Source organism: Aulonocara stuartgranti, assembly GCF_965226115.1.
Source record: "Aulonocara stuartgranti genome assembly, chromosome: 17".
NCBI lineage: Eukaryota > Metazoa > Chordata > Actinopteri > Cichliformes > Cichlidae > Aulonocara > Aulonocara stuartgranti.
The window spans coordinates 5,953,249-5,966,337 of NC_138953.1; the positions used below are offsets into that span (position 1 = coordinate 5,953,249).

General features: G+C 45.5%; 1 protein-coding gene across 2 annotated transcripts in view; it reads right to left on the reverse strand.

Moving 5' to 3' along the window:
• Window positions 1-12,483, reverse strand: part of raver2 (ribonucleoprotein, PTB-binding 2) — a 93,893-nt gene extending 81,410 nt beyond the window's left edge. For both annotated transcript variants that reach the window (XM_082511902.1, XM_082511903.1), the window contains exons 1-2: window positions 12,290-12,483; window positions 10,958-12,196 (exon numbers count right to left, since the gene is read on the reverse strand). In XM_082511902.1, coding sequence (XP_082368028.1) covers window positions 10,958-11,230 — 273 coding nt within the window. In that variant the 5' untranslated portion in view covers window positions 11,231-12,196; window positions 12,290-12,483. The remainder of the gene's footprint in view (window positions 1-10,957; window positions 12,197-12,289) is intronic.
• Window positions 12,484-13,089: the final 606 nt, after the last annotated feature.

Below are 13,089 nucleotides of genomic sequence, written 5' to 3' on the forward strand. Positions count from 1 at the left end.
CAGCCTCGTTTCATCTTCAAAGTTCTCACTGATGGAAGGAGGTTTTGGCTCAAAATCTCACGATACATGGCCCCATTCATTCTGTCCTTAACACGGATCAGTCGTCCTGTCCCCTTGGCAGAAAAACAGCCCCATAGCATGATGTTTCCACCCCCATGCTTCACAGTAGGTATGGTGTTCTTGGGATGCAACTCAGTATTCTTCTTCCTCCAAACACGACGAGTTGAGTTTATACCAAAAAGTTCTACTTTGGTTTCATCTGACCACATGACATTCTCCCAATCCTCTGCTGTATCATCCATGTGCTCTCTGGCAAACTTCAGACGGGCCTGGACATGCACTGGCTTCAGCAGCGGAACACGTCTGGCACTGCGGGATTTGATTCCCTGCCGTTGTAGTGTGTTACTGATGGTGACCTTTGTTACTTTGGTCCCAGCTCTCTGCAGGTCATTCACCAGGTCCCCCCGTGTGGTTCTGGGATCTTTGCTCACCGTTCTCATGATCATTTTGACCCCACGGGATGAGATCTTGCGTGGAGCCCCAGATCGAGGGAGATTATCAGTGGTCTTGTATGTCTTCCATTTTCTGATGATTGCTCCCACAGTTGATTTTTTCACACCAAGCTGCTTGCCTATTGTAGATTCACTCTTCCCAGTCTGGTGCAGGTCTACAATACTTTTCCTGGTGTCCTTCGAAAGCTCTTTGGTCTTGGCCATGGCAGAGTTTGGAGTCTGACTGTTTGAGGCTGTGGACAGGTGTCTTTTATACAGATGATGAGTTCAAACAGGTGCCATTCATACAGGTAACGAGTGGGGGACAGAAAAGCTTCTTACAGAAGACGTTACAGGTCTGTGAGAGCCAGAGATTTTCCTTGTTTGAGGTGACCAAATACTTATTTTCCACCCTGATTTACGAATAAATTCTTTACAAATCCTACCATGTGGATTCATGGATTTTTTTTTCACATTCTGTCTCTCACAGTTGAAGTGTACCTCTGGTGCAAATTACTGACCTCTGTCATCATTTTAAGTGGGGGAACTTGCACAATCGGTGGCTGACTAAATACTTTTTTGCCCCACTGTAAGTGTTCACTCTATGTCTTCATTATTCCCTTTTGCTTTTTTTGCCTTCTTTGGATGCTTTCTTACTTCCAGTTGAGTAGAGACAGCTGATGCAGGGAAGCAGCACAGCAGGCTCAGGGATTCAAGCCCATCATCAACCTCAGCTGCCGCAGGCACGTGATCAAAGAGGTGCACAGTGCACTGGCTGCCAAACTCTTAATGTGGAAGTGCAGCACACAAATGGAAGTTGTTGAGAATTTTTTTTATTTGCACTCCTCAATAGATGAGTGTATGTAAATAGCTGCGTTCTCCATCCATTCTCTTATCTGCTCATCCAGCTCAGTTCAGTGGCACAGCCAGTTCCAGCTGACTTGGGTTTGGGTGAGATCTCTAACCTTTATTTTACTGGCAAGTCCCATTGAGATCAAAGGTTCCTTTACAAGAAAAGACAAACGTCCCAAAAGTGCTACAAATAAAACATGAGATCGACAAAATAATACACAATATAAAAACACCCATGACTAAATTCTTAAAAATTCAGTGGCTTCTCAAAAGAAACACCTACAAGTCTCCTTCACTGCACATCTGCTTTTAATTTTGCTAATAGAGGCATGGTTTAATAACTCCATGTCCCAGGAGTGTTGTAAGAAAATGCCGATTTCCCAGATCTGTCCGAACTCATCAAAAAACAACCATTTCGAGAGGCATAACTTGTATAGCTGGGACAGAGAAGGGTACAGAGGTAAACTGGACATTTACCTAGAATTGATTTAAAGAAGAAAAAATATCCATGACCCATGAAACAAGATTTATCTGCGGCCAAGTGTGCCAGAAAATCCACCGGGTCAGAGTGAAATGTCAGGACAAGGAGAGACGAGAGCAGCGCACAGGAATGCCAGGACACAACCCACAGACCTCTGTCCCTCCCGGTAGCACCTGTAGCCTCGGATCCAGGTAACGTCACCAGGCAGCAGATCACCCTCCCCTTTACCCGTCGCTAACAGCAAATGAGAATGGCACGGCACGGCACGGCACGGCTTTAGGACAAGGCTGGGAGTGAAGTTGAGCCACAGAAACTCCCCAGTGAACCCAGGCTCACTGATGATGCTTCCCAGCACATCATGAATAGTTAGTAAGAAACTTTTTTTTATTAGTACTGACTAAGCATGAAGCCTATGAAGCATTTTTTTTAACATTAATATCATATTAAACTTAGTCAAAGTTGAAACGTTTGTGCACAACAGCTCAGGCCTCAGCTCTAAATGCTTGGTTTGATCTACTATTGGATGCATGCAAGTTCAAAGAGAGGGGATATCTTAAAGCCCCACCCACTTGCTGTTCAAAGCATCTGTTTGTGAGAGGCAGCCAATCGGGGGGGGGGGGGGGACAGAAGCCTTCAAGGGAGAGGAGTTAAAGTGGCTGATTTCAGTGGGTGAGCTAAAGAGTCACACACGATAAGCATTCATCACCACTGCACGGGATCGCCTGAAAAAAACAGATTCTTTTAACACCTCGAATCACCTATTAAGCCTTAATGTGCTGCAATGAAAAGATACTGTGCTTTCATTTCATGTGCAACTTGGGGGTTTCCATGTCGCTTTCATGTTACTTTTATGTCTTCTTTACACAATCAAACAGAATGAATCTGAATCAAAATGTTTGATTTCAAGTAAAACTAATTTGTCGGGAAAACTTTAGCTAATGTCCTTGTTTACGCGTTGAAGTCCTCGGTTAATGAACAAGAGAGGAATCCTGTGCTTATCACAACAGTAAGAATCTTATGTTTGAACTGGTGTTTAGTTCATTTAATGCCATTTTTGTCAGCTTAAAGGTGTTAATGCATATTTATCAACCAAACGCACGGGTTCAAGCATTCTTGACTGAAGCTGCGTTTCGAGGACAGAACGACGATATTTAGCCGTCTGCCTCTGTCCATTTCTTCACTTCACTTTTTCTTCCTTGATAAGCTGACTAATTTGATCTCGGCCAGCGCAGAACCAGTGGGCTGAAGGAAGCAGGTGGCTTGCCCCGAGACAGGACAGATTCTGCTGTCAGCCAGGGTGACCCCGCCTCCCTCCCCCTTTTCACACCCACCCGTCTCTGCTTGTCTCCGGCCCTGAAGCGACAGGGCTCAAATTTGAGGTTATTTTTCCCCTCACCGAGCCCGCAGCCACTCCCACTCAACACAGCAACAGACTCCTGCCATCACAGGGTGAAACCGTCATTTAAAAACAGCCATTATTTTTGTTTGAGTTGGTTCGTGTGGCGTTTCCCCACTTGAGATATTATAAATTAAAATGTGCTGAAGCACCTGCACAATGGCGGCGAAGTATAAGTCTACACTTCTAAGACGTCCACAATCAGGCTTTGAGTTAATGTCAGAAAACTGCACGGTACTTAAAACGCATCGTCACGGCAACATAAGCAAAGCAACTGCAGAGAAATGTGAACGCTTGCCGAGAAGCTCTTAGACATAAAAAGCTAAATGGCCTCTTGTACTGGGCTCCAGCAGAAGCACCCTGCACACCAACAGGCAGGATGTACAGCAGTGTCTACCACTGCACACTCTTGTTTTAACCATTGCCAATCTTAAATAATCATAACCAGGACCAACAACCTGGGTTTTGTTGCGTTTCCAGCTTGGAAAATTCCATTAGTGAAACAGTCTGAAACACAGTTTAAAAATTAACGTTGCAATAGATTTACTTTTGAATTGCCGTAAGGTGATATTCACCTGTAGCTGATGCACCCAGTCACTGCTAAAGAATCTGTGAGAGTATGCACGCAGTACTTTTGACTCCAGCGTGACTTTGCATCAGTTTAACAGACACAAAAACAACAACCAGGGGCGATTACATCTCCAGGCTGAATAGAAGACTAAATTTGAAATGTGCAAATTCCTTCAAAACTGTATAATTACATCCTTTATATAACAGAATCAGTCTGTCAGGTGGACTTCATTAATCAGTGGGTTTTCTTTTCATGAAGGCATGATGATCTTTTGGTTTTTTTGCTGTTTGTTACAGTATAATTGTAGACGTGGTGACAGATCTCATTGTTCCCTGTGGCAAGATCAAGCCTCCGGAAAGTGATTTATGGGAATAAAGCAGGGATTGATGACTTCAAGCTGTTAATGCACAGAACAAAATGAGACCCATCAGCTCAAGTATGCTTCACTTCCTGCACTCTAGTTGTCACTTGCTGGATTTAATGTGTGGTTTCTCTTGTTTTGGGTGACAGATGTGGAACCCGGCGAGCTTTACAGTCGTCGTCACGAGGCCCGTGACCTTTGTGGCGAGGTCAAACGTGCTGCTCAGACACAGCTCACGTTGATCTCTCCAGTCTCTCGGCAAATCACGCTCCAAAGGCTCGATCACGTTGCAGAGGTTTGTATTAATGCACAGCATCCAGAAGTTTAGTTAAGAGCCTCCGGGACAATGTCAACTGTCACACTTACAAACACACACAACTGTGGCAGCAGTTGTGAACAGCAGGGCTCCTGTGAAGTCCAAACACATGTTAACCAGTGCTGAGAGTTAAGATCGTTTTAGAAGTCTGGGAAATTATAGTCGTTAGCCCTGCGACAGACTGGCGACCTGTCCAGGGTGTACCCCGCCTTTCGCCCTATGACAGCTGGGATAGGCTCCAGCGCCCCCCGCGACCCTGAAAAGGATAAGCGGAAGCGAATGGATGGATGGATGGATCCATTATTCCCGCACTCATCCAGTCAATGCATTTCCGTCCAAGTTACTTTGAAACCTTTTATCCAGTCAGCACGAGCCCCGCTTTCGTTGTTTACTCTCAAACAGTTCAGAAAGAAATACCGGAAAAAAGAATCCCCTTTTTAACTTTCAGCTGAAATATGCTATGACATAAAAATAACCCTGCCGTTATCAGTTTACAAAATGCTTTAATGAACAGCTTTATACGGTTTGTTTTTTAAAATCAGCCCTCTCAAACCATCAGTTACAACACAAGCCTTTTTCCTCTCCACCATCTTTTGGACCCGAGCTCGCTCAGCGTCAGATCTCCAGCCAACTCCATTATCTCACCTACATAATGTCACCTTCATACCCGACTCGCAGCCAAACTGTGCCGTGAAACATGCAAAAAACAAAGCTGTAGCATCGTGACAGTGAACAGTGAACAACGAAAAGTCTAACAGGTGTGTCTTCAGATAACTGTGACACGAACATGTGCAAAACTTCAAGGTGACTAATGCCAGCGTAAACAGCTAATCACAACAGCGCGGTTGCACACTGGCTCGATAAAGGCCGCCCACTGTCAGGAGTGGCAGATTTCATGAACATCTGCTCATGACACAGACACACACACACCACAGCATGCAAGGTAAGGCGAGAAGGTGGGTGGAAAGAGCAGCTCAGATGCATGCTGCTTTGTCATATTTACATGCATTTGTGTTTACCTGTACATATGCAAAACACACACATTTTCATGGTGTTCAAACAAACATATCACCCCCCCACACACACACACACACACACACACACACACACCTACCTTGTAAAAAAGTTTTGTGTTTGTTTTTAAGCTGATTAATTCAAGAACTTGGCAGAAGACCCTGGAAGTTAACCTCCTCTGTGCAAATAAAACCACACTGCCCCCGTTTATTTTACACTGTTGTGCCTCTGAAAATGATTTTAGACTCGCTGCTTGGAATTATTAAAAGTTGTGTCAACTTCCGGCTGTACTTCCCGCTACTTCCAACTAATTGCAGGTTGCGACTACACAGTATCTGATACAAGATAGTAGCCCTGTCAGATTACGCGTTCATAGTCAAATCTTTGCCGTTGCTTCCCCGTCTTTTACGGCCTACATGATGTCAGTGGGAAGGCGAACGGGGTAGATTTCTGCACACGAGATTGTAAATGAACAATGGCGCATGTGTGATGTTGGCTGTCATGTGCTTTGAAAGGCCTACGAATAGGAAGAGGAAAGCAACTCTGGGACTATATTAGGACTGCACAACGCAGACGCTATGAATTTTAAATACTTTAGCCTAATTTGAGTTGGGCTATCATGCATACTATAATCTGAAACTGGCATTATTCATCTGCATGACTGGCATCTTATTCACATAACCCTCGCAGTCCAATATTAGCAAATCCCTTTTACGGAACCTTTTAGCTCCCTTTACTCCCATTTCCTGGAAGCAACAATGTAATAAACACTGAGGTTTTTCAGGTTAAAATGCCACAGCTAGCAGACGGTTATATCTGCTGTGATGAATGTTTTAAGTGGTAAAAGGAAACTTGGGTGTTGTGTGGTAAATGTGTTGACTTTGAGCTCACTTTCAGCTGCGTTCCTACAAAGATCATATATAAGGAAAAGGCTGCATCACCATGTAACGCCACCGTGCACGTCACAGCTAACTGTGCACGTGGCACCAACAATTAGTTTATCAACTTAATAGTGCTTAACGGAGAAATCAGGGTGTGTGGATCAAGTGGCTCATAAAAAATAATGTGTTTTTAATTCCGGACAAAACGAATGACTTTCAGAGTGTTGGTCAGCATCTGGAAGAGAGAGCACATCTTTGGTTTTTTAATCCTGCCCAGACCCAAGTGGCGATGTTTTTCAGAGACTGCGTGTCTGGATGGGTTCCAAAAGGTGGAAATCTGTCCTGGAAGAGGCATGTTTATAGCCGCAGGTGTCAAGGCACATCATCAATTCAACGTTCTCTTTGGAGTGCATGTGAGCCACCTCTTCAGGACAGGAATGGCGCGGGAATGAGGTGGAACAAAAGCTGGCAGGAACTAAAACTGTCAAACATGACATGTTTGAACAATAGAATATGTCTATATGTGGAGAGCAAACCATTACAAGACTACTTGTGCAGGTAGAGTAGTGTGGAAATCTCTCGAGCTAAAAGCCTGGAGAGCTATTTAAAACTTCTGTTCGAGTTTTGTGAACCTGCTCTGCCATCATTAGTTGACCAAAATGTAGGTTTCGGTCAATAAAAAGCAAGAGTATGTAAACATGCTCTCTGGGTTTCAAACAGCATATCGCAAACACAGGCTTAAGAATCAGTGAATTTGATGTTTTTCAGATTTTTTCTCCCCCTCTCACTACTACTAAGATTTTTAAGCCACTACTGTTAATGATTCACACATATAAAAACAACCTGAAAGAGACCTTTGCTTTTTAGCTTTAAAAGAATATAAAATAAGAACAAGAAAGTACATAAACTTTATGGCTTTGCCGATTTTACCTTCCAGCTGTGTATTCAGCGCAGCTAGCACACAGCCACTACTACTATTGGTGCTAGTAGTCCCCTCCACCACCACTGAATATCAAAAGCTCTATTTTTCTGTATTTGTAATCAGATTTATTCATGGACAGCACTGAACAGACACAGCACCCCTAATCAGCCCACGCAGCCTTTCCACTGTGGTGTAAATGGTAAATGGCCTGTATTTATATAGCGCTTTACTAGTCCCTAAGGACCCCAAAGCGCTTTACATATCCAGTCATCCACCGATTCACACACACATTCACACACTGGTGATGGCAAGCTACATTGTAGCCACAGCCACCCTGGGGCGCACTGACAGAGGCGAGGCTGCCGGACACTGGCGCCACCGGGCCCTCTGACCACCACCAGTAGGCAACGGGTGAAGTGTCTTGCCCAAGGACACAACGACCGAGACTGTCCGAGCTGGGGCTCGAACCTGCAACCTTCCGATTACAAGGCGAACTCCTAACTCTTGAGCCACGATCGCTCACAAAGTTACATAATAACTGAGTGTCTTCAACCACAACTTAACATCAAGTCAGATGATTGCCGAGTTTCTGTTTGTTGTGAATGTTATGCCGTTTGTGATGCTTGTGAGAGCAGTGGTCTCCTGTTTTTCCCAGAGCGGGCTCTGTGTCTGCTCCAGGCTGTTAACATGGACACGGCAACGAGGTGGCATCAAGTACAAGTGAGGTAAACAGAGTGGCACTGGTCGAAATCTGTAGACAGCTGCAGGTAAATGTTAATATCATATACACATCAAAGACAACCTGAAGGGTAATCAGGATTCCGGATGCCACCCCAAAACTGCAGCGCATCTAACATCGTCCAAAAAACAATGACCTCAAGATGAGATCTCAACCGAGCCCGGGCTTTTAATATATTAGGATACAATGTATACACTGGACGCTTAACCTGCTTAAATTAAAAAGTGTAGTTAGACTTGCACTCAAGGAAGGAGATGACTGAAACCTACAATCCTACAATAACTGCCTTTTTTCCCCTTTCCTTCTTTTTTTCTTTTTCTTAAAACACAGCACTTGCTGTGCTCTGAAACCAACAAACTTGGTAGATTATTTATACAGCAGTCGAGGCGCAACATTATTATCTGTCTCTCGGTCCGCTAAGTTAATATAAGACCAATTTTCATGCCCTTTTAGCTCTGGTATGTACCAACACCTCAGGGAAATATCTGGCTCTTTAGCTGCTCGCAGAGTGTCCGTCAGCTCGATCCTTGCTCAGTCTCTTTAGCGCTGAGCAGGTATTCTACAGTTGGTTTTTGGGGGGGTTGAACAGCTGCATAACAAGAGTGACTTTAAAAGGATTTAAAAAATGCAAAGCAGAAAAACACTGAATTGAAAACTGAACACAGCACCATAAAGCTGATGGGAGCTGGGGCTTTCTGTGACAATTCTCCCCAAGTTCATTACCGCAAACACACTGTACCCTTCCTCTGTTCCTCCCCTTTTCCCTTCCCCCACTTCTCCCCTAAAATGAGGACTGTCAACGGGGCCATATATCTGACACAGTCTACTGTGGACACACACATACATGCACATGCGGCCTGCGATCGAGTGTTCAGTAATGGGGCAGTGGGAATGAGGGGAATGGGGAGATGGAGACGGCTGGGTGCTGCTGGGCCTATCAGTCGGGTTATATAAGACTGTAATGAGGACTTTCCTTTGCCATAAATCTATAACCTCACTGAAGATAAAATACAGTAAACACCAGCACTTAGAGCATCACCGCATCTCTGCACAGGACCGAACGAGAACAGCTGCAGGATTTTATGTCTTGCGCACTAACAAGATGTCTCCGTTTCAGTGCTCGTGGGAGTCAGATTGTTTATTGACTGATTAGTCTTGATTAAGATGTTAATGAACTGCTTAATAAATTAAATCAGAAAATTAGGGGGAAGGGGGCTCCAGGTGGTGTCTTGAAATCGCATTTTAGCCCAACCAACTGTTGAACAGTGGAGTCCAAACAAATGAGAAAGATGCAGAAAGTTCACGTTTAAGGAGCTGACACAAGATTTATGTTGGATCGTTCTGACAATCACACCCAGAGGCTGCTCCACACAACGCCATACTCGCCATAATGGGGACAGTATTTATGAGTGCTGCGATGTCATTTGAAACGCTTTTGTTTTTTCCCCTCTCCTATGCTGCTCATTTCTGAAGATCTAAAGGCCGAGCTCGCGTCAGTCCAACTACATCACCTTCACTTCCACCAGTGGAAACTCACACCGTGTCATGTCTCAGTAAGAGACACTCCTGCAGTGCTCCTTTAAATGGACAGATTTATGTGGCACATTCAGCAGCGCAGGACTTCACGCCACTGAGCTTGGTCTCCCCCCCCCAGCACATCACGCTCCATCTGACAATGTGGGGGGAAAAACCACACACACATATACACAGAGAGAGAGAGAGAGAGAGAGAGAGAGAGAGAGAGAGAGAGAGAGAGAGAGAGAGAGAGAACTTCCAATTTTGCTGCTTCACCTGATCCAAATGACCCTCCACCACCACTCCACTTCTCATTTCTCACACACACCATGCATTCTCACCCTTCCTCCCCCCTTTTCTTCCACGCTCACCGCGTAAACACCCGGCCGAGGTACTGGCACTCTTTGGCTGAGAGCCTCTCAAAGAATGTGCGGCGGTACAAGCCTGAAGGAATACACACCATCAGCGCCCTCAACACGCTGCCTCATAAAGGCTCGCGGGCTGACACAAGTGATGGATCACACTTAGCAGGAGAAATGAAAAAAAGAAAAGAAAACACTCTGTGGTCCTCGGTGAACATGCAAAATTGAAATGATGTGCTTTCTGTCTTTAGGAAATTGGGGGAAACTGTTTAGAACGGGCAAAGGTCAGAGATCAGGGATCCACACCTGTCGTGGCCACAGTAGAGTACAGTATTTGTACAATATTACAACAGTACAACTTGCTGTCGATTGCCAGTCTGCAGATCTGATGTTAAACTTTACGCAGCACAAAACAAAAACACGCAGAGCGCATAAAGCTAAAAGCAGAAAAGGCCGCATGCATTTCATGATTTAATCAGAGTGTCTGCAGACGACAGACTGCATTTTGCAGCGTCTCCTCCTGCTGAAAAACACCCCACTTTGCATCATTCTGGCTACTTTCCCAGGAGCTCACCTGTTACACGAGTCTGACTGCACACAAGTCAAATTCAGGCACACCGTTTCACTTATAGCAGCAGCCAAATGATGCACTTCCAGCTACAGTGAGGTGAGACCCATGGGAAACGCAAGTCACACAGCAAAAAGAGGAACTTCGAAGTGACTCTGCCCGTGGATCCCCCCAATCAGAATCTGACATCATGTTGGAAAAAACATGCAGGAAAGATAAGTAAGCTACATACAATGATAAGTTTACCATGAGCTAGTCGGATACACTCGGAAAGTTCCCTGTAAAGTTTATATCTGATCAGGAGGTGATGTGGTCAAAGTCATGACCTGAGACCGCGATCACACTCGCGGGTGTCAGAACTAAGCAGTGAAATGAAGGTTAAAAGGCTTAAAGCAGGAGTCCGTGCGAGCGTGCGTAAAATGTTGGGGGGGGGTGAGAGAAAAAGAGCTCCACCCTGTTATTTCTCCACCGTAAACTGACATGTATACCTGGTTGGTGGTGTCAGGCGGCAGGTTCTTAATGAGGATTTTCCTCCTGTTGCTCAGCTCCTTGCGAGTTTTGGCCAGCCTCCTCTCGATTTCCTCGGGCTCCAGGTCCGGCAGGTCACGGAGGCTAATCCCGGAGTCCGGGGGTTGCGCTGCCGTCGCCTCCTCGTCCTCGTGCTGCCGGCTCTCGGGGCTGTCCATCTCCGGGGAAAGTGCGCTATCCCGGGCTAGAGAAGAGTGAACGCTCGGCGGCTGGATGGATGAGGCTGCCGCCATCTTGGGAAAAGTGTGAGGAAAGCGAGAGAGAGAGAGAGAGCAGGTGGGAGGTGTGTGTGTGTGTGTCGGTGGAAGAGAGAAAGATTAAAAAAGAGAGAGAGAGAGAGAGAGAGAGAGAGAGAGAAGGAAAAGGACCGACAGCCAACAACACACAACAATACTGCCAAATTGCTCTGAACTATTTCTTTTAAATCTTCGCTTCTGTATTTGGCGTCAGTTTGTATTCTCCTGTTTCTACTCTGACCGATGATGAGCCGTGATAAAGAGCGGCAACACAGCAGAGCTACAAGGTTTAGATTAACGTTACATTAAACATAGCATTTGTTTAAAACGGGGCGTTTAAGAGTCGCTGTCATCTGATGAATGAAACTTGTATATGGGCACTTTGACGCACACATGGTTCCCAGCGTGTCGGGCTGCACTCCGGACTCCTGGCGACCCCAACTGTCCGTTAACTGCATAGGAGCCAATCATCATTGGTCAGTGCGGATTAGTGCGCTTTTGAATTGGCTTGCCAATGTCGTGTCGTGTGGCACCAACCTGATCCTCCAAACTGCATATGTTTCCGGATTTTTAGGAGGGAACTAAATTATTATTATTTTTATTATCGATCACATATCGAACCTGCAGAACGCTCTGTCGTCTTCACCCTGCACCAAAGTGCTGTATGTGCGCACATTTCTTATTTCGGTGCGGCGGCCCAATTACAGCATTTCTTCTTTTGGTGAAGAAGAGAATTGGAGAAGATCCGCCAGAGCTTTCCTGTTCCCCATGTGCATAATGTTACCATGAATGGCTGTGTGCCTTCCCTACTTTCTACCCAAGTGATCCAGTGAATGCCAGCCCAGCCTGCGCGCCTGCCTGCCCACCGTGGGTGGAAAGCTGCTCCTGGCAAACACAAGGGGAGCAGAGCTCCCTGCCGAGTCCTCACAATGCCCGTGTAGCTTCCGCAGGCAGAATGAGTCGCTGAAAGACACACACTGTATGCTCACACTCATAAATATGCACTTACATTCACGTAGGCACACAAACATGTCAACAAGCGCACAATCAACCCACTTAGAAAATGTTTAGAGCGCGCTTATTGCCGGGGCCCTCTGAAAGAGAGACGGAGAAATCAACCTCCGTGTTCTCTCTCTCTCGCCATCTGTGTGGAGCGTTTCTTGGCAGATCGAAGTCCAGACAATCACAGTTGTCGGTGGGTGAAAATGATCTCGCATTGCCAAGTGGCTGAAGCAGTGTAACCGGAAGGCAGCGAGTGTATGCAGGCTGTTTGTTGCTTAAATGCTTCAATCAGGCGTGAGCGCAGTCCACTCCAGAGTGGAAAGGCCAAACCAAAAAGAAGGGCAATTTGTGTAACTGCAAATAGAAGCAGTTTATAAGTCTGCATGCACTTCATGCATCAGCATGAAGTGCATGCATTACTGCTGGGAGCTAAGAATCCAAGGCGCAAAGTCACACTGTGTCCTCCTGACAAATGCTCCTGAAGATGCAACCTGCTATGTATCAATGACGGAGTAGTTCACACACCAGACTGCCAGACTGTACTAAATATCTTAAAGGAATGCATGACAGTTATATCCTTTATTTAGCAGACACGAGGCTAAAGAGATCACCTTTTTTTAATAGAGACATAGCCAAGAGAGTGGCCCCAGACTACTGATCGTTTTAAATTCAGTTGTTAGTTCCATTCCTCATTGGACACTTATCATCTTAACATCGGATATCAGATACTTCAGCTCAAGTAGGCCTGCTACACAAGCTCAGTATCTAGCTATTTTATACCATCTCTGTGGTCTCTCATGACGTTACAGGTGCCCTTAACCCAAGTCACAAACTTATCATCATCATGCAGGAAA